Here is a 26,898-nt window from a genome sequence, read left to right as displayed (position 1 = left end):
CCCATACAACCTCCCTGTCACTTTTCCTTGAGGAGACAATGCTCTAAAGAATACTCCATGTATTCTCCTTATTTGTGACAAGTAGTAAAACTCCTACTGATCAAAAGCTGTATTCTCTCAAAGAGTTGTTTATTACTCACCAGGCAACTAATCCCAGTTTTCAAGTGTTTGGGGGGTAACAAATGGTTCAGGTATGTTGCATATCCTGCTGTCACAGATTGAAGTTTTTTTCAATCTTTTTGGATTAACAGCACTTTACCATTAAAATAAATTATTCATATATCTCTACGGGCACATAAATCTGAAGGTATACGCTTTCCATTAAAGCTTAAAAATGACAAAAATTCTAAATTTTAAGTCTCTTCCTACTTTTTATAGAATTCCAGAGCTAAAACAACATTAAGCGTTCATGTAATCTAGAAAAAACAAATGAGATACTTAATGAGAAACAGCTAGCAGAGAACAATGGATATAGCTAGTCCTAGATAAATGATGGTTTCCATCCTCCCTTGCCGCTGAGCCCTTTTTCCTACCTGTCACCCAATCTTTCAACCATATCTGCATCATGTTTATGACCCTTAAGAGTATTCCCCATCCGGGCCAGGCGCAGTGGCTGACGCCTGTAATCCCAATACTCTGGGAGGCCCAGGTAGGTGGATCACAAGGTCAGGAGTTCAAGACCAGACTGGCCAATATGGTGAAACCCTGTCTCTACTAAAAAATACAAAAATTAGCCAGGCATGGTGGCAGGTGCCTGTAGTCCCAGCTACTCGGGAGGCTGAGGCAGGAGAATGGCGTGAACCCGGGAGGCGGAGCTTACGGTGAGTCGAGACTGCACTCCAGCCTGGGGGACAGAGAGAGACTCTATCTCAAAAAAAAAAAAAAAAAAAGAGTATTCCCCATCTGGCTAGGTGTGGTGGCTCACGCCCATAATCCCAACACTTTGCGAGGCCGAGGCAGGCGGATCACCTGAGTTCGAGACCATCCTGACCAATGGTGAAACCCCATCTCTAACAAAAGTACAAAATTAGCCAGGCGTGGTGGCACATGCCTGTAATCCCTGTAACTCGGGAGGCTGAGGCAGGAGAATTGCCTGAACCCAGAAGGCGGAGGTTGCAGTGAGCTGAGATTGCACCACTGTACTCCAGCCTGGGCAACAAGAGCAAAACTCCATCTCAAAAAAAAAATTTGTTTTAATTAAAATGTAAAAGAGTATTCCCCACCCCTATTAATTAGTAGATAAAAGAAATGCATCATGAGTAAAAACTCTAAATGTAATTATCCCAAAAAATACTGTTACTCAGCACCATAAGCTAAGTTCACACAGAGTTAAATACATTTCTAAATAAGAACACAACACCAGGAAACATGGTTTCTATGGGAACATGTATTTTCAGTTCCAAAAACCCAACTTGCAAAATCTTTTGGAACACAGTCTGTTTTTAAATTAGAGTGCCTATATTCTGGAAAACAAGTAGGTAAATAAAACTTTTATGAATCAAATCATATCCTTGAATCACCATGTCTGCCGTTTAAATAAAATATGTATTTAACTTGTTTTTGATGCTAATAATCAGATTCCTATTACAGCTCTCTTGTCCAATTAAATCTTTCTGCATCTCCAGTTTCTGTACTTGTTTGCCTAATTAACTTATAATCCAAAAATAAACTCCCTTGTACGAATAAAACAAAATAAACACGCCCTAAGTAGAACTCTGAAACCGGAATACTATGTAATTCCTAGCAGTTATATTTGTCACAATTCCTTAAAGCAAATACAGTTTTTTGGTCAAGCTAATTACTTATATAATATGTCCTGTGGTCTCTTGGAAACTCCATTCATCTAGATATAAAGCACATACTCTACACCACTTCAAAAGAGCTACTGGCAGGAATGCCCCAAGCTGCAGCAGTTCTGCAAACTGCTCTGCCATCCAGCGGGCTCCATTCACAACCTCTCCAACAAGAATCGAATCTCAGCGACATGGGCTTCCGGAGGGCCTCTCCCAATTTTGTTTCTTCCTTCAGAGTCCTCTTTCCCTTTAGCAGCCAATCATTGTTCCTAGTCAATACTTCTTTATACCAAATCTTCTTTGTTCTAATTTTTGTCCTTTCTTTGTCCTCATTGGACCCTGATACAACTTCCTTGAAAACAATTTTTGTATACTAAGACTGCATTAATAATATAATTCTATAGTTTTAAGGGAAAAAAAAGGGCCAGGAGCGGTGGCTCACACCTGTAATCCCAGCACTTTGGGAGGCTAAGGTGGGCAGATCACAAGGTCAGGACAGCGAGACCATCCTGGCTGACACGGGGAAACCCCATCTCTACTAAAAATACAAAAAAATTAGCCAGGCCTGGTGGCGGCGCCTGTAGTCCCAGCTACTGGTGAGGCTGAGGCAGGAGAATGGCGTGAACCCGGGAGGCAGAGCTTGCAATGATCCGAGATCACGCCACTGCACTCCAGCCTGGGCAACAGAGCGAGACTCTGTCTCAAAAAGCAAAATAAAACAAAAAGAGAATTTGGGGAGCAAGTTAACCATATATGCTGAGCATTATCATAGAACTACTATTTACTGAACACTTATTAAAAGGATATAAGGGGCCGGGCACAGTGGCTCATGCCTGTAATCCCAGCACTTTGGGAGCCTGACGCAGGTGGATCCCCTGAGGTCAGGAGATGGAGACCAGCCTGACCAATATGGTGAAACCCCATCTCTACTAAAAATACAAAAATTAGCCGGGCATGGTGGCATGCACCTGTACTCCCAGCTACTCAAGAAGCTGAGACAGGAGAACTGCTTGAACCAGGGAGACGGAGGTTGCAGTGAGCTGAGATCGTGCCACTACACTCCTACACTCCAGCCTGGGCAAGAGAGTGAGACTCCAGCTCAAGGAAAAAAAAAATACATACATATATATGTGTGTGTGTGTATATATATGGCACTGGAGATTTCATTAAGGTATAAGTTTCTGTGGCAAAGAGCACCCACCCTGAAGCTGAAGCTATACAGCTTCTCCTCCCCAAGCACCCCAGACCCAGGCCAGTCATCTGATTAGCACAGAATAGATAGTAAATTCCAAAGGCTTTAGGGGCTCCATGCCAGGAACAAGGGAAAAAGACCAAATATTTATTATTATATCACACTCAGCCAAGTAAAACCACATGTAGATAACAGAAGGCACTAAATCATTTAAGATTTGTCCTTGCTCATAGACTTCTCTTTACTTGGAATGACACTTCAACCTGCTGACAAATCTTCAACAATTTATTTCAGTTGTTACCTTCTTTATAAGATCTTTCCTAGTCTTTCTAGATCCTCTTAGTTCTACCTACAAATACTTTATTTAACTTTCAATATCATCTGTGCACCTCTGGCTCTAGCCACTACCAATTTAAAAGCTTTTTGTATGTTATCTATTTCTCAATCTGCTTAAAACACACAATCAATAAATAAATGGTCATGATACTGTGTGATGACTGTCTAAGCAGAAATGTACAAATGCAATTGAAAACCTAAAACTAGAATTTATGTGAAGATATAACATTACACTCATTCTCAATACACATACTTGACAGTAATGAACATATATGACTCGGACAGTATACAATCTCTCAACGATAAAGCTTGCAAAGAGGAAATCAGAAAATCAAAGACAAACCTTGGAAAAGTCCCACAGAAAAGCAGAAACACATACTAGCAATAAAGCAATACTTAGAATACAATTATTACTTCAGTATAAGAATACTACTTCACAATGTCTACAAAAGCAGTTATCACGCTGCACAGTATGTCACTCTCTTGATTGCCCAGGCACTCAAAGATGTACACAAGGCAAAGTACTCATGAGTTCTAACATTTATTTGGCGCTAACTTAAAAGTAAGCTATAACTGTTACCCCTTATTACTAAGAACAGATGATGATTGGCTGCTAAAGGGTAAAGAGAACTCTACAGGAAGAAATAAATTTGGGAGAGTCCCTCCGGAAGCAAGGGTATCCTACTCTACACTGAATCACACAACCTGTTCAGTTCAACACGGAAATATCAGCATTCATTGAGCTATAGGTTAAGAAGAAAAAGTAAAAAAAAACCACTTGGGAGCATATCTGTTACAGTTTTACAATAAAAAGACCAAAAATACCACTCACTCTACAATAATGGTTATTAATTAGATATCAAGTCAGAAATGTAGTATGGATGACAACAGAAATAAAATTTACTCCCAAAAGCTGAACATATTACAATATCCTAAAATACATATACCAATTTCCTTAGTTGAAGCCACAAATGCCAAATTTATTCTGCAAAACACTGCCATCTGTCAAATGAAGCTAACCTTGTTATTCTGAATTTCTCCGGTTTTGTAGTTTTGGTTACATTTAAGTTACTAGTTGGTTTTTCAACTTATTACATAAGAGTTACCCAGCAGAACATAATAAATGTATGCCTAGTTTTTATTTAAACAAGTTTCAGTAAAACCATAATAAAAATATTTTAATTTGGCTGAGCATAGTGGTTCATATCTGTCAATGCCAGTGATTTGGAAGGCCAAAGTGAAAGGCTTGCTTAACACCAAGAACTCAAGACCAGCCTGGGAAACAGAGCAAGACCCCATCTCTACAAAAAAAAAACTAAAAAATGGCTGGGTGGATGGTACACACCTGTAGTCCCAGCTACTTGGGAGGCCGAGGAGGGAGGATAGTGTGGGCCCCGGAGTTTGACGCTGAAGCAAGCTATGATTATGCCACTGCACTCCAGCCTGGGCAATAGAGCAAGACTCTGTCTCAAAAATACATTTTTTAATTCAAGGGTGAGAGTTCCTGATACCTGTTTTTCTTTAAAATGGTCCCAAGTGAAGAATTTAAAAAGTATACATACTGTAGTCAGATAGGGTATTAATGGGAAGGAGGAACTGCTCAATAAAGTCGCTGGTTCTCCAGAGGAGAAAAATAAATTCTGACATTTACTCAAACAATATGCAAAAATCAAACCCAAGTGGAATGAAACTTAAATCCTGAATGAAGACAAATTAAGAAAACACTTAGAGGGCAATAAATGAAACTATGTTTATGAAACAGGACACGGAAGTTCAAATATTAAAAGAAGCTAATTATATACGAAATTAAATTAAAATAAAAATGTCTATTCATGTAAGAACATAAAGAAAACAAAAAGACATTGTAAAAACAGAAAATATCTGGAAAACACACACAGTAGTTTCCCCTTCTCTTGTTTCACTTTTTGAAGTTTCAGTTACCAATGGTCAAGTGCAGTTCAAAAATATGAAAAATTCCAGAAACGATGTCTTCAATTGTACAGTATTCTGAGTGCTGTGCATAATGAAATCTCACTCCATGCCACCCACAACATGAGTCTTCGTTTGGTCCAACATATCCACACTGTATATACCACCCACTTAGTAGTCAGCAGCCATCTCAGTTATCGGGTATTTTTGAAAAAGATTACATTCACACAACGTTGTATTACCATAGTTGTTCTATTTCATTATTAGTTATTGTTGTTAGTCTCTGCTGTACCTAATTTATACATTAAACTTTATCACAGGTAGGTATATATAAGAAAAAACCATATATACTATATTCTATATAGTATTGAACCATACTATATATGGCATACTATTTCAAATATTTTGAAAACATATATAGTATGTTAGGTGAATGTAATCTCTTTTAAAATACTATATACATGGTTCAATACTAGCCACAGTTTCAGGCATCCACTGGCGGTCTTGGAACATATTCCATGAGGGTAAAGGTGGATTACTGTAAATAGAAAAACAAAAGTAGTATCTAAACCATAAAGAACTACCTCAAATCATAAAGAAAAAGATAAATAGCCCAAAAGAAAAAACAGGCGAAAGAAACAAATGTCTTCACAGAAAAGAATCACAATGGACCATAAACATATAAAAAGACAAACAAATAGTTTAACTGTAGAATGGTTAAGCTGTAGTATATCTAGAAATATAAATGAACAATAACAACATTTTTAACAAAAAGTGCAACAACTAAAATCATACTTAGTAAAAGACAGATTTCCATAATATCGGGAACAAGACAAAGATGTCTGTCACCACCACTTCTATTAAACATTTTACAGAAGACTCCAAAGAGTGCAATTTTTAAAATGAATAAAGGTGGTAAATAATTAGAATAAGTGAATTTCGCGAAGTGGCAGATACAAGCTTTATATACAAAAATCAACCACATTCCCTATACCAGCAAAAAACAATTGGAATATAAAACTAAAAATTACTGCCAGGGCACAGGGGCTCACAACTGTAATCCCAGCACTTTGGGAGGCCGAGGCTGGTGGATCATGCAGTCCAGAGATCGAGACCATCCTGGCTATAACACAGTGAAACCCCATCTGTACTAAAAATACAAAAAATTAGCCGGGTGTGGTGGCACGCACCTGTGGTCCCAGCTACCAGGAAGGCTGAAGCAGGAAAATCACTTGGACCTGGGAGGTAGAGGTTGCAGTGAGCCGAGATCGTACCACTGCACTCCAGCCTGGGGACAAAATGAGACTGCGTCTCAAAAAAAAAAAGGTAAAAAATAACATTTACAATAGCATCAAAAAAGTCAACTCTAAGATATGCAAAGACCTTTAAACTAAACTGCTAAAAAATAAAACCTAAATAAATGGAGAAATATATCTGTTCTTGGATTGAAAGGCTAAAATACTGTAAAGATGTCCAAACAGTCAGAATGAATCTATATATCCAACATAATCCCACTCAAAACTCCCAGCAGGCTCTTTGTCCAACTGTTCAAAGTGCTTCAGAATTGTGTTTGGAAATGCAAAAAAATCTAGAATAGCCAAAACAAATTTCTAACAAGAACAAAGTTGAAGAACTTACATTTACCCACATTTCAAAGCCACAGTAATCAAGACAGTATGGCACAGCATAAGGATAGAAAGGAACAGAATTCAAAAATAAACCCATTCATACATGGGCAATTAATTTTCCAGAAAGGTACCAATGTAATTCAACGATGTAAGGACAGCTTTTTCAAAAGTAGGTGCTGGGACAGTTAGATATCCACATGCAATAAATGAACTTTGACTCTCACACCTCAGAACACACACAGAAATGAATTCCAAATGGATCATAAACCTAAAATGACAAAACTTCTAGAACAAAACACAGGGAGAAAAAAAGGTTTACAAACTAAGTTTCAAGAAAAAGGGTAAAGCACTAACCATAAAAGTAAATTAAACAATCAATATTAAAATACTTCAACTTCAAAGAAACTGTTAAGAAAATACAAATACAAGCCGCACATTGGGAGAAAGTATTTGTAATTACATACACATGATAAAACACACCCAACATATAAAGAATTCCTACAAGTCAACAGCAAGAAGATAACCCAACTAAGAAATTGGGAAATAATCTTAACATGCTAAAAAGAAGACATAAAAACGGTCAATAAGTAAAAGACAGAAGCCCTGGGTTCCTACTAGCTCTCCTGCAACATCCCCTGCCTGCCTCCCACACCTTCCTCACCCACACCATAAAAGACCCCCAGCTTAGAAGCTTAAGGAAGAACAGCATCAGCACTCAGGAAAAGGAGGAGGGAGAAGGGAGGGGAGAATAGGAAAGAGGAGAAAGAGAGGGTGTAGGGTGGTGGTGGGGGCAGAGGCAGCAGCCCTAAAGTGGTTAGTCAGCCCTCTTGCTTTAGACAGCAAACTGAGAGAATTCTACCCACTCTTCTGTTCATGCAAGAAATGCTTGGAAGAGCATTTACCTTCATCCAAAAACTGCACACCCGGCCAGGTGCAGTGGCTCACGCCTGTAATCCCAGCACTTTGGGAGGCTGAGGTGGGTGGGCCTGAGGTCAGGGGTTCAAGACTCGCCTGGACGACATGGCAAAACCCCGTCTCTAGTAAAAATACAAAAATTAGACGGGCGTGGTGGCAGGTGCCTGTAGTCCCAGCTACTCAGGACGTTGGGGCAGGAGAATCGCTTGAACCCGGGAGACGAGGGCTGCAGTGAGCTGAGATTGTGCCACTGCACCCCAGCCTGGGCAACAAGAGCGAAACTCTGCCTCAATATCAAAACAAAACAACACTGCAGACCCTAGGCGGCCAAGGCAGGAAGATCACTTGAGGTCAGGAGTTCAAGACCAGCCTGGCCAACATGGTAAAACCCCATCATAAAAATCAGCCAGACCTGGTGGTGTGCACCTGTAGTCCCAGCTACTTGGGAGGCTGAGGCACGACAATCACTTGAACCCAGGAAGCAGAGGCTGCAGTGAGCCACATCGCACCACTGCACTCCAGCCTGGGTGACAGAGACCTTTGTCTCAAAAATAACAACAGCAACAACAAAAAAACTGCAGACCCTAAGGTTTGCCTAAGCCAACACCAAGATGGACAAAAATAAGCTAATGACAACACCAAACCCCACCAATGTTCACACAGCCCTAGGACCATACCTCCTAGCACAAGACCCCCATGACCTGAGGGAGCAGCTCTGATCTCTGTAACCCCAAAGGCCTGGACCCCCTACCCACTTTACACCATAGAAACCACAGGACTGACCAAGGTCATCTCATATGCTGCTTACAGCTACTCAGCTGCAGTTCCACATGCTCAGGTACACTGGTGCTCTCCTCCTGACGCCACCCAGCAAGAATGGAAATACTGTCAGTTCTGTGAGTCCCACTGTTCTAAGGACTTCAATTCCTGCCTCCTTTGGGAAGAAGCCCAGAAGCCAGTTCTGCGAATCTGCATGATGCTACCAAAATTGGCAAAGAGAGTGTCCAATGACCCTAAGAGGCCTGTGCAGAGCTGTTTCTGATAGCCACAGTAGACAAATTCCTAGGCAGGCAGGGACGGGTCCCTGGTGAAACCTGACCTTCAAACCAAAGACAGTTTAAAGCCTGAACACCAAGCTGCTGGTTCTAGATAAAGTCCACCGCTGGAGTGAAAACTTTTCTTTTTGCGTCTTTCCCAATTGGTTCTTTCTGAATAATGCTTTTAAACCAATTGAATGTTGCCTTTTCCAAGGCTACCTACAGCCATCTCCTCATTCCAAACCTAAAAAAATTCTGGATTCAACTACAAAGACGGCTACCAGCTTTCAGGGCCCCTCTCACACAGAGGGCTATCCACTTCACATCCCTTCTCATTGTTGAAGGGTTTTCTGTTGCTCAATACAATTCTTCCCTGCCTTGGTCACTCTCTGGTGTCCACGTACCCTCGTTATTCTAGGTCACAGGACAAAAAACCAGAACTGGCCGAACAGCGGGAAAAAAAAACAGCTGTAACACGCACCTGGCCAGCTCCTGGAGCTGCAGGCGGTGGGCATGAAAAAAGCTGTTACACACTCCCATTTGCTGGACTATGAGAGGGATGAGCTGCGACCCCTCTGGGGGCCCAAACCTCAGGAATCCCCAGACTAGAGCTGTAATACACCCCTATTCGCAAAGCCGTGGGCAGCAGGAACAAACAAGTTCTAACACATCCCCATTCACTGAGCTGTGAGCGCCAGGAACAAGAGAGGGCTGAGGCACTCCCAGGTGGCTCAGACCTCAGGCGGGACTCCCCAAGCAGAAACTATCACACCCCCTTGGGGCTCCACGGTTGCTGCGTCTCCAAGTTTTTGGGTTCCACCACGTTCCTCTCGTCTGAATGCAGGAGTCGAGCTGTGGAAGCCACATGCGGTACACCTGGTCCCACCACGGGGTGAGCACGGAGTGGCAGTGGTCGTGGGATCTGGGCTGGGGATCAGCCGAGAGCAGCCTGCCGGGCCCAGCAGGCAGAGCGAGCCCAGTGAACGCAAGTAAAGCCTGGGCAGAGGCGCTGCTGGCCTTAGAGATTTCTGGCTGGGGAATTGGCACCGATAAAATATTGTGTCACTTCTTCCCTCCAAAAATTGAGGATTTTTAAACCTGAGGTAGTGGACCATTTCCTGTTTCCTTTCTTCCATGCTCACCCTCAGCCCTGCCCAGCTCCAAAGCCTTTCTCCAAGGCCCCATGGGAAAATTTCAGGGCATTCTTGATGAGACACCCAGACCCAGTCCAGAGGCCTCACACGAAGACAAAGAAAACCCCAGAACTTCAGCCCAGTGTTTTTGTAGCTCCATCTTAACTGAGACATTTGATTATGCATGTATTCTGGCATGAATTAAGATACAAAACTTTTCTATATGTGAATGCACAGTTGGTTCGCACATTGGTGTTACCATAACAGGTCCTGGCCACTAATGGTACATTATTCCTGGCTCCTCTCTGCACACCCCTCCCCAATACATCTGTCCCACTTCCATGAGGATGTAGCTCCCAGCTCTGCAGACAATTCTGCCCTATGACCTAATGACCCTTCACCACACAGCACCCATTTCCAGACTGAATAGCAACAACAAAAACCCAACACATATAGTGGGGTTTTTCCAATTCAGATTCCTCTTCTTCCCTGTCTTCAGACAGATGAAAAACTGTAAAAAAAAAAAAAAAAGGAAATATCTTTCTGCCCAATTTCTGTCCAATTTACTTACCTCGCCACAGTTCATCCCACCCCTGCAACTGCTCCATGTTCTTTTCAAACTTCCAACCCAATTAAAATGTGAAATTATTTTTGTACCCTGTGTAATAAAATACGCATCATAAAGACTTCTTGTATATGTGTGCAATTAATTGTTAAAGAGATAAATTTAATATTTACTTTGAGGCATGATGAAGAAATGAGTTCCCATTTTTCAACAATGCACCTTTTTATCAGGTGTTAGTTTAAACAAACAAAAAAAATTGTGCAATCTCAATTTGTTCTGTGAACATATTAGCACTTGGTCCTGGAGTGTTTTACCTTTAGCTACATCTCTGACATTTTTGCCATTTTAAGACTTCGAAGAATGTAGCTATTGTGATTGCTATTATGTAGGAGTGTTAAAACTGGATAATGTATGAGAAGTAATGTTAAAAAAAATCATCCTCAAACTGGCCAACAAGCACATGAAAGATGTCCAAAATCATTAGTCATTCAGGAAATAAACATTACTATCACAATGAGGTTAACACTACGTATTCACTAAACAGCTAAAACATAAAAGATTAAAAATCCCCAGGTGTTGGCAAAAATGTAGACCACCTGAAATTCTCCTATATTGCTAATAAGAATGTACAATGATACAAGTGATTTGGATAACAATTTAGTATTACAACAATTCTACACCTATGTATTTGCCCAAGAGAAACAGAAATACGTCTCAAAGACTTGCTTACAAATGTACACGTAACATTACATATGGGTCAAAAACTGGAGGAAAAAACAAAAGTACATCAAAAGGTATATGAATACACAGATGTGAGAATATTTATACAATATTACTCCGCAGTAAAAAGAAACATACTGATACATGCAATAAAACATGGCTGAATCTCAAAAGCATTTTGCTGAGCAAAAGCAGCCAGATGTGAGGGAAAAAAAAAGAAATTTTGTATAAACAAATCTATTTATGTGAAGACACAGAACAGCCAAAACTGATGTACAGTAATAAAAATCAGATCAACAGTTGCCTGAAATAACGAGGGTGTTGATAATTAATGAGAAAGGTGATACAGGACAAATTTTGTGGAATGACAGAAATGTTCTGTATGGCCAAATTCACCAAATTACACACTTTCAGTGTAAATCATACCACAATAACATTAACTTGAAAAAAGTCAAGACAGCAGTAGTGTGGGGGTGGGGGGTGGTGTAGAAAAGAGGGACAGTATGAATGAGGAGCAAAGGAAACTTCCAGGACAATATTCTATTTCATGTCTAAAATGGTACAAAGAATAGAAATACTAATATATTTCTTTAAGTTGTTCATAAGTTTTCATATGCTATGGTTAGCCCCCCCACCCCGAAAAATCCTATAGGAATTATTCATATACAAATACACACACACACACCAAAAAAAAAAGGCCAGAAAGAAACAGGAAGATTAAAACTTTAGCACATACAATCATTTTCCAACTCCTTAATGCATCGATTCAAGTTATTTGCGCCCCCAGGAGTAAGAGGGGGCAAGTATCCCACCTAGCCACCTGAAGCTTTGCATTTCCATAGAAACGCTGGCCAGAAAAGCCTGAGGGAGGACACGGCTCCTATACAAGGAAACATGTTGCTGCACTGATGGAGAGAAAACACCCGAAACAAAAGAAACAATGTCTGTTCAAAGACCCTGCTTCCATATTAAATTTGGTGTGTTGTGATAATTCAATCCCTAAAGGACCCCTGCAGTCAATTTACACAGTGCTAAAGGCACTTTTATCTTTAAGAATACTAATTAACTTCAACCAGTGATCCTCAAATATTAAGTACAGAAGAATAATCTGATATTCTTATTAAGCATGCTTTAGCCCAACCCTCAACATCTTGAAACAATAGGTCTAGGGTGAGGCACACAAGTCTGCTCTTTCAGCAAGCACTACAGATAATTAAGACAGTCCACAAAAACCATATTATAAGAAACTGATCTAAACCTATAGTAACAAGACTAAGGAAAATATTGCTGGACATTTAAAATATCCAGCAGTTCAGAGAACCAAAAACTAAAAATAAAGCAGATGGTCTGTACTGAAGCAGAGTTAATCAAGGGGCAAAAAGAGAAAAACTGAAAAATTACTTATCACATACATAAAACAAAATGTCATGACAAGAATGATGTCCTTGGAAATTAAAGTCTGCCAAAATAAATGCAAGGCCTCACCCTTTCATAAATTCAACTTTCACATCATCTACTTGCCCACATTATATAGTGACATTCCTAAACTCACTTTCACAAGCCAAATTTGGTCCTTCATACATAATAAAAATCAATGATTATATTGTAGGAAAAAGGCAGGCCACTGCTAAAAGTCAGGGCTTAAAGCAATTCTATGACATTAGAGAGTAAAATTATGCCAGTGTCAGGGGAAGAAGACCCCGTAGCCACCTTACTCTAAGCACATCAGGGCAGATATCAATTGTGGAGTGGCCGCTGGAGAAGGAAATTAGTGAGGGCGAATAATACAGGAAAAAAGTGCCCTGCCTGACTTCACAGTTCCTAGGAAGATAGAGAAGAGACTGACAAACTACCAGCACCCCTCCACCACCACATCCAAGATATCTAAGGTGAAAGCTTAAACAAAGATCACCAGTACCCAAAGGAAAAATACATGCAAGCATCACAATTGAAAATACTACAGTATCTTTTAGTTAAACAGAACCTACTTTGTAAGTCTGCACAACTAGCACATGTAAATATTTCAGAAATGCATGAGGTACAAAAGCAGGTAACTGCCTTTTTAAATCAGCAACAACAAAAATACTCATTGTTATCACTTCTAATTATTGGAAGTATTTGCTAGTACAGGACTAAAATGAAAGTACATGCACAAAAACTGAAATTATACATAAAACTTTTTAATCATGATATGATCTTTTACACAGAAAGTACAAAATTGTCTCTGGAAAAGGTATTAGAAACATTTAGCAAGGTGGCTAGATACAAAATTAATATACAAAAGACCGCTGCATTTGTATACACCAATAACAAATTTTTAAAAGCACTGCCATGTAACAGTTATCACAAATTATCAAATACCTAAAACAAAAGATGTACAATAATTTTGTGTTAAATTATAAACCATACAAGAGATATTAAACATGACCTAACAAAAATAAAAGTATACCCTGCTCATCCTGTATCATAAAGATGTTAATAATCCCAAATTGATGTACAGATTCAATCAAATTAATCAAAAAGACAGAGGATTTGAGAGAACTTGGTACGATTATTCTAAAATTTCTAAGGAAAAGTCAAGTATCACTTCTGAAAAAAAGGAACAAAGTCAAAAGAACTTTCTTTTCCAGTATGAGATTATTCTAAAGCAACAACAATGAATACAGGATGATATTCACAAAATGATTGATGAAAAAGAATCAGTCAAGGAAAGAGAAAAAAAAATTCGGCATTAAACTTTTGTATATATGACAAAAATGGCATATCAATTCAGTGGAAAACAGCATTAACTTTTCAATAAAGCAAGGTTAACAAAAGAAATTTTTAAAATCATTTATAGGTTACACATCCCAAAACTCCAAGCCAGAAATAAGAAATGCTCCACAATTTGAAAACTCTAAATGTTTTGAGCACCAACAAGATGCTGAAAGGAAATGCTCACTGGCTTATTTCAGATTTCAGATATTTAAATTTAGGATATTTACCCAACCCAGGTAAGTAAAATATAAATATTCCAAAATCTGAAGGGAAAAAAAAGTCCAAAATCCAAAACACTTCTGCTCCCCAAGCATTTTGGATATGAGAGACTCATTCTGTATATGATAAAACAAAACTGTATCCCTACCTCATACCATATACAAACCTCAAGCACAGATGAAAAAAGGTATAAAATGTTGCAAATATAACTTTAAAACTCTTACTTAAAAATACAGATGAACCTTCTACATATTGTAGCAGGAATAAGTCTTAAAATGTTTAAGTTAAAACAACTAACATTAAAAAAATACATTCAGCTATTCATATAGATGCAACAAATCAACAGGAAGATGAACAGAGGATTCAAGATGATAATCTTAAATGAAAGTAAAGGGATAGAATAAGGGATATAGGTTATTATCAAATTCCAGCTTCTGTTTTAAATAGGGGGTTCATGTGTTTATTATTTAAAATAAGCGATTTAAACAAATAAATGAAAACATATTTGCAGGAAGAGCTGATCATGAGACAACTGGTAAAATTAATTCAATTATGTGTACTTCAGAATCAAACTAAAAATGTATATTATTAAAAACAAACTCTTCGTAAACTGACCACATATAAGGGTAGTAAATACAGAACGGGCATTACAAAAATAATAATCTAGACAATCACACTAAAAAGTTATCACAGTATACCGGCAAAACGGGAGAGAAGAAACATTTGAAGCCAGGAAGAAAGATAAGTGATGTATAAAATCCAAATAATGTAGTTTTAAATGAAGAAGAGGAAAATAGTGGGAGAAAAATTCCTGAGAACACAGATTTCAGATCAAAAATCCTAGGCAGGATCATTAAAAAGATACATACATAAACACATGCTAGTGAAAATCTTAAAAACAAAGAGTAAAATCTTACAAGGTAATACAGAGTTAATTTATCTGCCAAAAAAAAAAAAGTATAGTGACATCAAGCCATCAAAAAGCATTATACAACAGACCAAAAAATACAGTTAAAATTAATTTAAAAAAACCAATTAGCCACTAATAATGCATCTGCAACACTAAGAAAATTCATCACCTAGAATTACAATTCTATATTATCCCAACAAAACTAGGAATATTAAAAGAAAAAACATGCTAAAATGTCTTACCTAATTTGGGGCAAATGGGTGGAAAAAAAGTTAATTTTTTATATTATCGAAAAAAGTTATTAATGTTTTATATTATCAAAATTTTATATTATAAAAATATCTGTTTAAAATTAAGAGAACCAAAATTGAAAAGAAAACGTTAAAAACAAGCATGGTGGTGGTGATACAATGAAAATTTGGTCTATCCATCAAAACTGAATGGAGAAAACAAGACTAATAAATGGATAATCAGATGACAATAAAAAGATTAAATTTATCAGTTATCACCATATGTGCATGGCTAAATTCTAAAAGACAAAAACACAAGTTTGGATTGGATCCATTAAAAATACAAAGAGAAATCGCCCAGCACTTCAGGAGGCCAAGGCAGGCTGATCACTTGGGGTCAAGAGTTTAAGACCAGCCTGGCCAACAGGGTGAAACTCCGTCTCTACTAAAATTACAAAAAGTAGCTGGGCATGGTGGTGTATGCCTGTAGTCCCAGCTACTTGGAAGGCTGAGGCAGGAGAATCACTTGAACTTGGGAGGCAGAAGTTGCAGTGAGCTGAGACTGCACCATTGCACTCCACCCTGGGTGAGAGAGCAAGACCCTGTCTCAAAAAAAAAAAAAAAGCAGGAAATAAGATCAGCATCTGGCAAACACTATTGACAACAAAACAAATAGAGACTAAAAAAATGGCATGTCTATATACGTATGTATACACATACACACACAGATTTAGGAGAAAACTTTAGACCGATAAATACAGAAACCTAAATGATATTTAGAATTTTATAGAACTATAAAACTTAAAATTTGACCCTAGAAAACATAGAAAATTTAAAAGACACTAAGCAAAATTTGGAAACTTTACCTAAAATTTGCTCTAAATGAGCAACTCAACCCTGATACAGTCACGTTCAGCAAATCTTCAAGTAACAAGTACTTCAATTGCACCATATCTAATTTTTCAAATCAAAAAGGATCACACACCATCAATTTTGAATGACTCAACATAATCCTACACTGACCAATTCCAAAAGCACAGGAAAACACAGAATCATTTTATGAGGTAACCTTATCTTAATAGCCCTCATAGGCACACCAAACCTTGTAACCAATCTCATTAAAGAATCCAAGGAGGACTGGTTCCAGGACCCCCAAAGAAGCCAAAATCTGCGAATGTACAAGTCTCTTATATAAAATGGTATAATATTTGCCTGTAACTTACACATCTACACATCCTCCAGTATACTTTAAATCATTTCTAGATTACTTATAATACCTAACACAATGTAAATGCTACATAAATAGTTGTTATACTGTATTGTTTAGGGAGTAATGACCAAAATAAGACTGTACATGTTCAGTACAGATGCAACAACGCTTTTTTTCCCCGGAATATTTTCAATCCACAGTTGGTTGAATCTAGGGATTCAAAACCTGTGGACACAGAAGGCCAATTGTATACCAAATTCTAGGTTTAAATTTATTATATTAAATGTAGAAACACATTAAAATAGTAAAGCAACATGCCCAAATGGGGTTTTATCAGGAATTCAAGGACAGCCAAAACAATACAACATTGTGGTTAAGAGCAGGGGCTTGTGTATCACATGACTTTTGAATTTATCCGACCCTTAATACATACTCGAGATGAAATGTTGCTTCAGTTCTCCAATACTGTTTCTTCAGCTTCAACAGAAAGGAGAAAAATAGTACTCACTTCATAAGGTGGTGGGGAAGATTAAAAGAAAAAAGTTTGTAAGAAGACTCAGCACAGTGCCTTACACAGATTATATAGTAAATATTCATATATCTTATGTACAAATGGTTCTTACATTACTGACATACAAAATATCATTCACTGTAAAAAAAAAAAAAAAAGACTTGATTGTCCACATCTAAATCCAGTTTTGAAACATTTACAAAACTTAGAAATATATGAAAATTTCCATATTATAAGGAAACAATATATAATAGAAACTAACATAAATTGTAGCAGCATTCTGTAAACTTAAATAAGTGGTAAAAATAATGACAAGAAGGAGATCAGAATATTAAGTATTTGTAAAGGATATGGACTGTATACATACAACATTGAAGAAAATCAACAGAATATTAGAAATGATGTGAATTCATTTAAAAGGCTGGATACAATGTGAGTATACGTGTCAAAATTAGGTGTGAAAAGGAAAGAATAAGAAAAGGAATAAATAGCTGGAAACCTATCTCTCTGCCCAAATCAAGTCTTATACTAATAATAAGATAATCAACTGATCTCTAATAAAGAATATTCCCTTTATGTAACATTTAAAGTGATTTAAGTAATGTTAACTATCAAATGCTGCATGGTATAGATAATCCTAAATTGGAAAATACACGTCATTTTAACTAAGAAATTTACCCTGAATCCAGTCTGCATTGTTTTTCAAGTTTTAACTCTTAAACTTACTTAATCTATGACAACCTTCCCACCTAACCCTCATCTTTTGAGGAATTCAGTGAAAGTTGACTGTAGATCTGTGAGATTCCTCTGCCACCATTCTATACTATTTCTTTTTTATTCTCCCTATACAGAACACTTGCTTAGGACCATTAAACAATCGAATCTAAAGAAGTTGCTCATATCTAATCATACTAATGTTTAAAAAGAACCTTCAGAAGCACTTAATGACTTGCCCAAGGTGACAAAAAGGTGGTTTGAGATCTAGCCCACATTCTTTCACTACCACTGCCTATTCTCCTAGCATGAACACACTTTTTCAAGCTTTCGTTGTTCTGTTTTGTTGTGGTTTGGTTTTTTGGTTTTTTGAGATGGAGTCTTGCTCCGCTGCCCAGGCTGGAGTGCAGTGGCATGATCTTGGCTCACTGCAACCTCCACCTCCTGAGTTCAAGTGATTCTCCTGCCTCAGCCTCCTGAGTAGCTGGGATTACAGGCGTGTGCCACCACACCCGGCTAATTTTTGTATTTTTAGTAGAAACTGGGTTTCACCATGTTGGTCAGGCTGGTCTCGAACTCCTGACCTCATGATCCCCCCACCTCACCTTCCCAAAGTGCTGGGATTACAGGCGGGAGCCACCAGGCCTGACCGTTTTAAGAGACAGGGTGTCATTTTGTTGCCTAGGCTGGTTTTGAACTCCTGGCTTCAAGTGATCCTCCCACCTCAGCCTCCCCAAGCCCTGCAATTACAAGCATGAGTCACCACGCCCAGCCTCATTGTTTCTTAATAATTTTTAAATTTCAAGATTCGGTTAGGAAACTAAGTACTGTACTTACATTCCTTTTGGAAACCATTCACTTATTTCATTCATCAAACATTTGCTCAGTCCTACTATGTGTAAAGAACTGTTCTAAGCCCTACAGTGAAACAACATATTTTATTCAACTCAGAAGGATACATTTAATGTAAACAGTATCCTGTTCATTTCACTTTGGAAATTAATTTGGTCCCTGGGAGCAAATCTCCTCCCAATAATAACTGCCCTAAAGAATATTAGCTTGGTTCATCTGCTTAAATAGATTGCGGGGCGTGGGGGGGGGGGGGGGGGGGCCGCCATGGAGTATCCTCATTTGGAACTTGAATCTATGTATCAAATTTCTGAGATCTAAGCCTCCTATACTTTGGTAAATATGAAGCATAAAGGCTGAAGATACATGTCCAAAACCAAAATTATCAGGATTTAACTAATCTGCTGCCAACTGTACCTCACCTGAAATATTTAAACCTCAGAAAAGCAGCTTTCTGCAGTTTTACTGCATCTCATAAGTCCCTGGGTTGGCCAAACTCCAGCAATCAAGCAAAGAACACATCAAAAGGGAAAGGCAGCCCCTTGCCTTATCATACTACATTGTGACAAAGACTGATGAATTCTATAGGTGAAGCAAAAAACCATGAAAGTTTTGTGTAGTGTGGTGCTGCAAACAACAAAAAAAAACTTACATCCATCTGCAAAATAAAAGTTTAAAAACTCTTGAAAATATAAGAAACCATTCCGACTACCAAAATACAGCTATTTACTTAAAATTTAAAAACACATACGTACACACAATTTTTTAAGGTGAGAAGAAAACTGGCTAAAATGTTGGCTATGCAATATACACTACACACCTCTCCTTTTAGATAACCCATAAAGTGTCTGAGTAAAAACAGACTTTCACTTTTGTTTCTTCTAAGTGTGAAGTTCACTTCCTAGTTACCAGTTTTAAGTGCGCTTCCTGGTTACTAGCTTGATGGATTTAAATCTGTCAACTTATTGAGGTAGATGGTTTATTTATATCCATATAAATATTTTTAAATAGTTCTAATATGAGTAATAAAGCAATCGTATATTAATATGGAAAGCAAACACATTTAAGTGTTTCTTTTGTAAAACAATCTAAATATTATGGAAGTATAAAAGTTTCTCTAAAAAAAATCCCCAATAACAGTGAAATGATCTAAAACACACCCATACTAAAAATAACATCATAATGATATTCTGAATTAACTACTACTCCCTTTGTGTGGAGAGGGGATTAAAGTAGGAAATTGGACTTGACAGCCAAGATCACTTTCGTTAACTTGATTCTTTTTTTTTTTTTTTTTGAGCCGGAGTCTTGCTCTGTCGCCCAGGCTGGAGTGCAGTGGCCGGATCTCAGCTCACTGCATGATTCTTCCGATTCCACAATTTTATGCATAACCTCTGAACCGTGCAACAGAGCCTGCATAGTTATTTAATGCCGTTTAGTCAAAATCAAATGAAAAAAAAAAATTCCCAAACTTACAAAGTTCTTCCCGTTGTTCAAACTTAGGAGATGTGAAAAATTCGTTATTTCTCACTTTGAAACAGACTTTAATATTCAACATTGAAGACAATTATAAACAAATGGTACCATACATATTAAACAGTGCTTAGTATTCACATGACCATGTGGTCTTTCCTAAGCCTTAAGTCTTTAAAAACTAAATTTGAAGGTATTCAAAATAGAATAGGGAGGATTAGGAAGTAAACTCTTTTAAACTCTCATTATTAAGTCTTGAATTATTTCACCGTAAATAAAGTGCAGTGTGCAATATCCTTCTAACTTTACCAGTAATATCAACTAACATACGAGTCTCAAAAACAACTTTCCCAACGTACCTAAAATAACAATGCACTATCCTTGCTTTCCAAACTTCTTGAGTATCTTCGACTACTTTAAAGCAGTATCATAAAATTCTAAAAATAATCTCAAAGCAAAAACTTAGCAGGCTGTATGTAGACAGCCCATTTTAGAACAGGTCTTATTGTAAAGTCAAGCACAGGTAGAATATTGCTACACCAAAACTACACCAGGGTGGGGCATTCATTACTCACCCAGATTAACCAAACACAACTCTGGTGGTTGATCACAGTAAACCCTAATTGTCCCCGTAATTCCAACACGACTAAGGCACGGTTGACCCTTTTGCTCAAAATGCTTTTCACACAAATGAAAAATTAAAAAAAATTAAATTATGGCCAACTACTCTTCAGAATATGGTGCAAGCCATGATAGTGCACTTAAGATTCTGAAAGCAAAGTCTAAAATAGCAGAAAGATCTCTCACTATTCACTTTAAAGATATAAAGCTTCACAGTTTTTCTTAAATGGTTTTCTTTAGTGAGTGACCATTTGAATGTGTGACTGATGCTTGCAAGAGTAAAGAGTGAACGAAGGAACAAGGTCAAACTTAGGGGACAAAAGATTTCTGGAATAACATGGCCAGAAAGGTTTCCTCTCTTGGGGACAGTTACTATATTGAAGAAAAAAAAAAAAGCAGAAAGAAGAAGAAGAAAAAAGGGAAACCTTAAAAGGAAAAGAAACCAAGCAAACCACGTACTTCTAGAGTCCACCTGGTCAACACGCCTGCCCCGCAAGGCAGGTAATTCGATTTTGGTGGAGACCGTTTTGCAAAACAGCAGGCCTGTAACACTACTACCTTCGAAAGACAAAATGGGTTCAGAAAAGATGACAACTGGCTATTCTTTCTTATTTAAGGGGAGAGAATAAAGTTTCATTAAGAAGCCACACAGAACACTGTGGGAATGTGAGGGTCGCTCTCAATACCTGGCACCGTCTGCTACGGGAGAACAATCGGCAGAAGGAAGTGGACTGAAGCCCCCAAACTACACTCTGCTTCCCACACGCAGCTGGGCACTGGGCGCGACGCCCCCGAGGAGATGGGCAGGGGCGGGGGGTGACGGTGGAGGAAGCCGGGGACGGCGGCGGCGGCGAGGCCGGGGCGCCCGGCCGCGGCGGGGAAAGACAGCTCGTCGGAAGGAGGAGTGGGGGCCCGCCGGCTCGCCTCACCTTCTGCGCCGCGCTCTGCTGCAGCACGTTCTGCTCCACGGTCATGGCCCCCGCGGCGGCGGCGGCGCCCGGCTCCTCGCGCCTCCGCCAGCCCTGGCTGCCGCGCTCCGCCGAGCTCCAGGGAGCGGCGCGGACGGCCGGGGAGGACAGCGCCCCCGCCAGCCAGGCGCGAAGGCTATGGCGGCCGGCGTGCGCGGGCACCGCGGGCAGGCGGCGAAGCGCCGACTGCGAGGGCCACGGCGGCCGCCCCACGTCTCCACGCGGCCCGCCTCAGCGCCGCTCGTCCGCGGCGGCCCGGGCCATGAGCGGGCGGAGGACGCCGGGGCGCGAGAGAGCGCGAGCCAGTCGGGCGGCGTCACGCGTTCGCGCGCTCCTTCGCTGGCGGCTCGCGGGCCGCTTTAGGGAAGGGAGAGAGGGGACGGAGGGAGCGGCCGCCCAGAATGGCGCTGTCCTCCCTCCGTGAGTCCTCCTCCCTCCCCTCCCCCACGCGCCGTCCACGCCCCCGCCCAGCGGCTCCTCCCCCGCAGAGCCCCGCCCGCCGGCCGCCCTAACCCTACATTGTGACCCTCCGGGCGGCGGGGCGGGGCGGGGCGGGGCCGCCATGGAGCCCCGCCCCTCCCGGCGCGGGCCGGCGTTCCCGGGTGGGGCGAGGGCGCGCCCGGCTGGACGGCCCGGGAGCCGCCCCTGCGGCAGGTTGCGCGACGCGGGCGCTGGGCTTCGCCAAGCGCGGCTGGAGGCCGGAGGGCAGTGTTCCTGCCTGAGCCCAGGGCTTGTCGGATCCGTAGCTTGCCCAAAGCCTCCAAAGCAAATATTTCCCTGCATGCCCATAACGTCCCAAAACTACCTGGGGTCCCGAACTGCGGCCCCTTTCTGTGTCACGCGTTCTCTCCCCTCACCTTTCTAGGAATTTCACAAGCTTTGAACTTGCCTGAAGGGAAAAGTCAAATAAGCAAAGGGTTGCCAGAAATCTTCATGCTGGGAAGTACGTTTCTCCTTAACTAATCATTACGTAAATGAATATAGACATTTTCCATCTACTTCATTCATTCGAATATGTGTCAGTCACTGCTAGGCTCTGGAAAAATAAAGTTTATTTTCTCAAGACTTAATATAAATGAAATAGGATATATGTAGCAAACAACCTTACAAAAATATCACTGCCTAGATGATACATAATTCTAATATCCCAGTTGCCAAATTAAGCAAACAATTAACTACCATGCATGGAATACTTGACTATATATGGAATTGCAAGGAAAACCTAACATTAAGAAAGCAATCTCTAGCCACAAAAATATCTCGAGTTCCAGGAGCTAATCTGGGAACGGAGGTGAGAGTGCAGCAGTGTGAGGAGAGAAGTTATCAAGGCATATTGTCACAAATAGAATACACTTGAAAATCCTGGTATAATTTTTAATCCAATGACAAGGAAAGCAAGCTTGGTAAATGCTAATTGAAATAGCATGTGGTGTTATTTAATAATCACGGATTATAGTAGCTCTTAAGGCTTTTTAACAGTTATGTGCACTTTACATCCATCTTTGATCTGCAGCTCGGATGTCTTGAACCACTTGTCATCTTTTCCTTGAATCTTCATATGTGTTGACTCATTTGATATTTAACAAATTGCAAATCTTATTATATTAATATCCTATATCTTTTCTAGAGGAATTGAAAAGTCATGAAACGGTTGGAAACAGAAATTTAGGAATGCTGTCACATCTCTAATCCCATGTATCAATTTTTTTATAACTCCGAAACCCAAGGAGGGTGACCTGTCAAAGAGAGCTTATTAGAACCCATTTTTCTTCATTTATAGACCAAGTTTCTTCTCTTTTTTATATGCTAACTTCATGTTTCTCCATATTAGGGTTTTGGTTTTTTGGTTTTTTTTTTTTTTTTTTTTTTTTAGAAATCAGGCTCATACATTTGAATTTAAGAAAATTAAATTTAACATAAAAATCTAGTAATCTAGTACCAGGGGGGGAAAAATATTGCCAGATACTAAAGTTTAATTTCAAGAATTTGGAAATACAATGTTTCTCTGAGTTAAATTTTTTAGTTCCATACAAAAAAAAAAAAAAGATGTTACAGCAGATCTAATCATCAAATAGAGCTTTTATAAGGTAGGACTATTTGCCCACTGAGACCATTCATTTTCAGCTTACTTCTGATGGTTTCCTACCTACTCAGCATTTCTTTAAATATTTTTAACTGTTGTATTGGAGAACATTGAGAAGAAAATTTTAAGTTTTCTCATAGGCATTCCTTTTTAGAAGGCTTACAATTGGAATGAATAATTAGAGAAATTTGAGAATTTGAGATAAATCGGCACAGAAAACCCATCACTGGGATTTCCTAACTCATTTTTAAAATTTGCCCCATGACAATTATGTTGTATGAGTCAGCTTTAATATGCATGTTTGTTGGAATTATATATCCTCAAAATATTATTTAATAACTTCTAAACTGCTGCATTACTCTATGTTGTTGATATTCAGGTAAAAATGTTAAGTGACATATTTCATATAATATGAAATATTTTGTGTGTAACAATGCTGTGGTTTGAAGGTATCCCCCCCAAAACCATGTGATGGACACTTAATCCCCAATGCAACAGTGTGGGGAGGTGGGGCCTAATAAGAGGTGGTTAGGCTATGAGAGTTCTGCCCTCATGAATTAATAAATGGTGCCATCACAAATGTGCAGTCACTATCGAAAGAGCAGATTGCTTATAAAAGGACTAGTTTGGCTCCCTCTTGCCTCTTTCTCTTTTCCTTTCCTTCCCTCTCTCTCTCCCCCCTTCTCTTAGCTCTTTCACCATGCAATGATACAGCAAGAAGGCCTTCACCAATTGCCTGCCCCTCCTTCTTGACCTTCCCTGCTTCCAGAACTGTGAGCCAACAAATTTCTGATCATTATCAATTATCTGTGCATAGATATTATGTTGTAGCAGCATAAAATAGACTAAGACAAACCCAAGACTATTTTTCTGTTTTGGGTCAAATGTTATTTCTAGCAATACTCAGTATTGTTTTTATGTCAACCAAGAAAACTGGTATTCTTCTGCCTTCGGTTTCTTTAGAAAGGGTTTAAAAATCCATTTCTGGATACCAAAAGTTTACCATATTGCTGAAACACATTTGTAGGACTTTTCTTTGTTCCCCCCAGCTGGTGTTGAGCTCCTGGGCTCAAGGGATCCTCCTGCCTCAGCCTCTGAAGTAGCTACCTGGGATTACAGTCCTGTCAACAAAGAATTGTTGAATCCCTGGAGCAGGTTGAGACAATTTCCATTACGAAAGAGTGGTTTTAAATCTACTACAATGAGGATCTGAATTATTTTCCTCCTTTAGGAGTGTTGGCATTCTGGGATAATTTTATTTCCACCAATAAGAAAACAATAAGCAGGCTGGGCATGGGGGCTCATGTCTGTAATCCCAGCACTTTGGGAGGCCAAGGCAGGAGAATCACCTGAGGTCAGGGGTTCAAGACCAGCCTGGCCAACATGGCAAAACCACGTCTCTACTAAAAAATACAAAAATTAGCCAGACGTGGTGGCAGGCGCCTGTAATCCCAGCTTTCGGAGCCTGAGGCAGGGATAATTGCTTGAAACCAGGAGTCAGAGGTTGCAGTGAGGTGAGATGGCCCATTGCACTCTAGCCCAGGTGACAGAGCAAGACTCCATCTAAAAAAAGCAAAAAGCAAAAAAAAAAAAACAATAAGCAATCATTTAAGGAAGAGGTTTCTATGATGTCATAATGGTACTATTCAGCCATCTGGTGTTCATAGATTATAACCTGCTAGAGTGCTGTCTGCCTAATACATGCACAGTAAAATGGTTATTGAATTAAGTGGGCAGCCATGAAGGAGAGAAAACAAATGTACTTGTGCTTTTGCGGTGCGCATCTAACTCTAACTTCTCATTCCAAATGGATAGCTTTGTGGTCCTGGCAGCCCAGCCATATTATTCTATATGACAAAGTGTGTCATTATTAGTTTCTCCAGCCCTCAATAGTGCCTCACATTCTAAGGGTTTCTAGATGTTGCTTCTTTGGTATTGTATTAGTTGTCTGTGCTGCCATAACAAAATAACCACAGATTCGGTGTCTTAAAATAGAGACACATATTTTTTCACAGCTCTGGAAACTGGGAGTTCAAGATTAAGGTGCCAGCAGGGTTGATTTCCCCTACAGCCTCTCTATTTGCCTTGCAGATGGCCACCCTCTCATTGCCTCTTCCCACAGTCCGTGTGTGCCCACGGTATCTCTTCATCTTCAGCTGAGGACATAAATCATACTTGATTTCAGCCCCACCCAGATGGTATCATTTTAACTTAATAACCACTTTAAAGACTTTGTCTTCAAATGTAGTTACATTCTGAAGTGCTAGGGGGTAGGACTTCAACATATGAATTTTAGAGAGACAAAATTCAGCCCGTAACAGTCATATTCAATCTGTTTTACTTAATCCTATGCTTCATACTTTTGTGCAGTCAAATATATTTTTTCATGCCCTGTTCTGTAACTTCGTAGATTGGTGAGAGATGCATTAGCACATTAAAGGATAGTACCTGCACACATTTTCTGCCAGTATTGGCACTTACAATTTGAATCGTTTTGGGGGAAAAGAGTTTTGTGCATTGAAAAGCAATCTAGTTTAATGTGCTTTGCAAAGTCTACTTAGAAAGTAAGGACTATGTGGAGAAACAGCTACAAGTTATCAACTGAGAGCCTGTGCCAAAGTCTATATTTCTTTTCTGCATCACTTGCTTTCACTTACCTTGAACAGGCTGGAAGTTATACTTGCACACTGAAAATGGCCTGGAGGCCCCAGACCTTTTCTCATCGCTTTTTTGTCCATTCGCCTATACTCAAAAGACAAAGTCTCTCCCTCCATATTGGTAGGCACACATTTCCCTAAAATTATTCTATGATATATATGGGCAGAGAAAACCACATGTCAGAATGTGACTAATGTCAATTTCGAATACCTCTCTCCCATGTTCAGGGCACATGATCCCTGAAGAACAACCCAGGGACTTCTAGCTCTGTGATCTTGGGCAAGTTACTTAAGCCTTAGTCCCTGTTTGCTACAAGATTGATTCCTTGCGTGTCTATTGTTCTGCTGTGAATCACAGAGAGGACTATCCCTGCATGTTTCATGCTCATAAGTCAGATAGATTTGAAACAGATTCGGCTAAAAACAGGCAAAGGAAAGGTACTGGAGG

General features: G+C 39.6%; 1 protein-coding gene across 3 annotated transcripts in view; it reads right to left on the bottom strand.

Annotated features, from left to right (window-relative positions):
* The window catches only part of USP25 (ubiquitin specific peptidase 25), a 145,837-nt gene extending 123,681 nt beyond the window's left edge, over window positions 1-22,156 (bottom strand). For all 3 annotated transcript variants that reach the window (XM_033232183.1, XM_033232184.1, XM_033232185.1), the window contains exon 1: window positions 21,672-22,156. In XM_033232183.1, the coding sequence (XP_033088074.1) occupies window positions 21,672-21,716 (45 nt within the window). In that variant the 5' untranslated portion in view covers window positions 21,717-22,156. The remainder of the gene's footprint in view (window positions 1-21,671) is intronic.
* Window positions 22,157-26,898: the final 4,742 nt, after the last annotated feature.

This window comes from Trachypithecus francoisi, unplaced genomic scaffold, assembly GCF_009764315.1.
Source record: "Trachypithecus francoisi isolate TF-2019V2 unplaced genomic scaffold, Tfra_2.0 Lachesis_group14, whole genome shotgun sequence".
Classification (NCBI taxonomy): domain Eukaryota; kingdom Metazoa; phylum Chordata; class Mammalia; order Primates; family Cercopithecidae; genus Trachypithecus; species Trachypithecus francoisi.
Note: the sequence above shows the minus strand (reverse complement) of the source record. Positions and strands in the feature narration are given on the sequence as shown.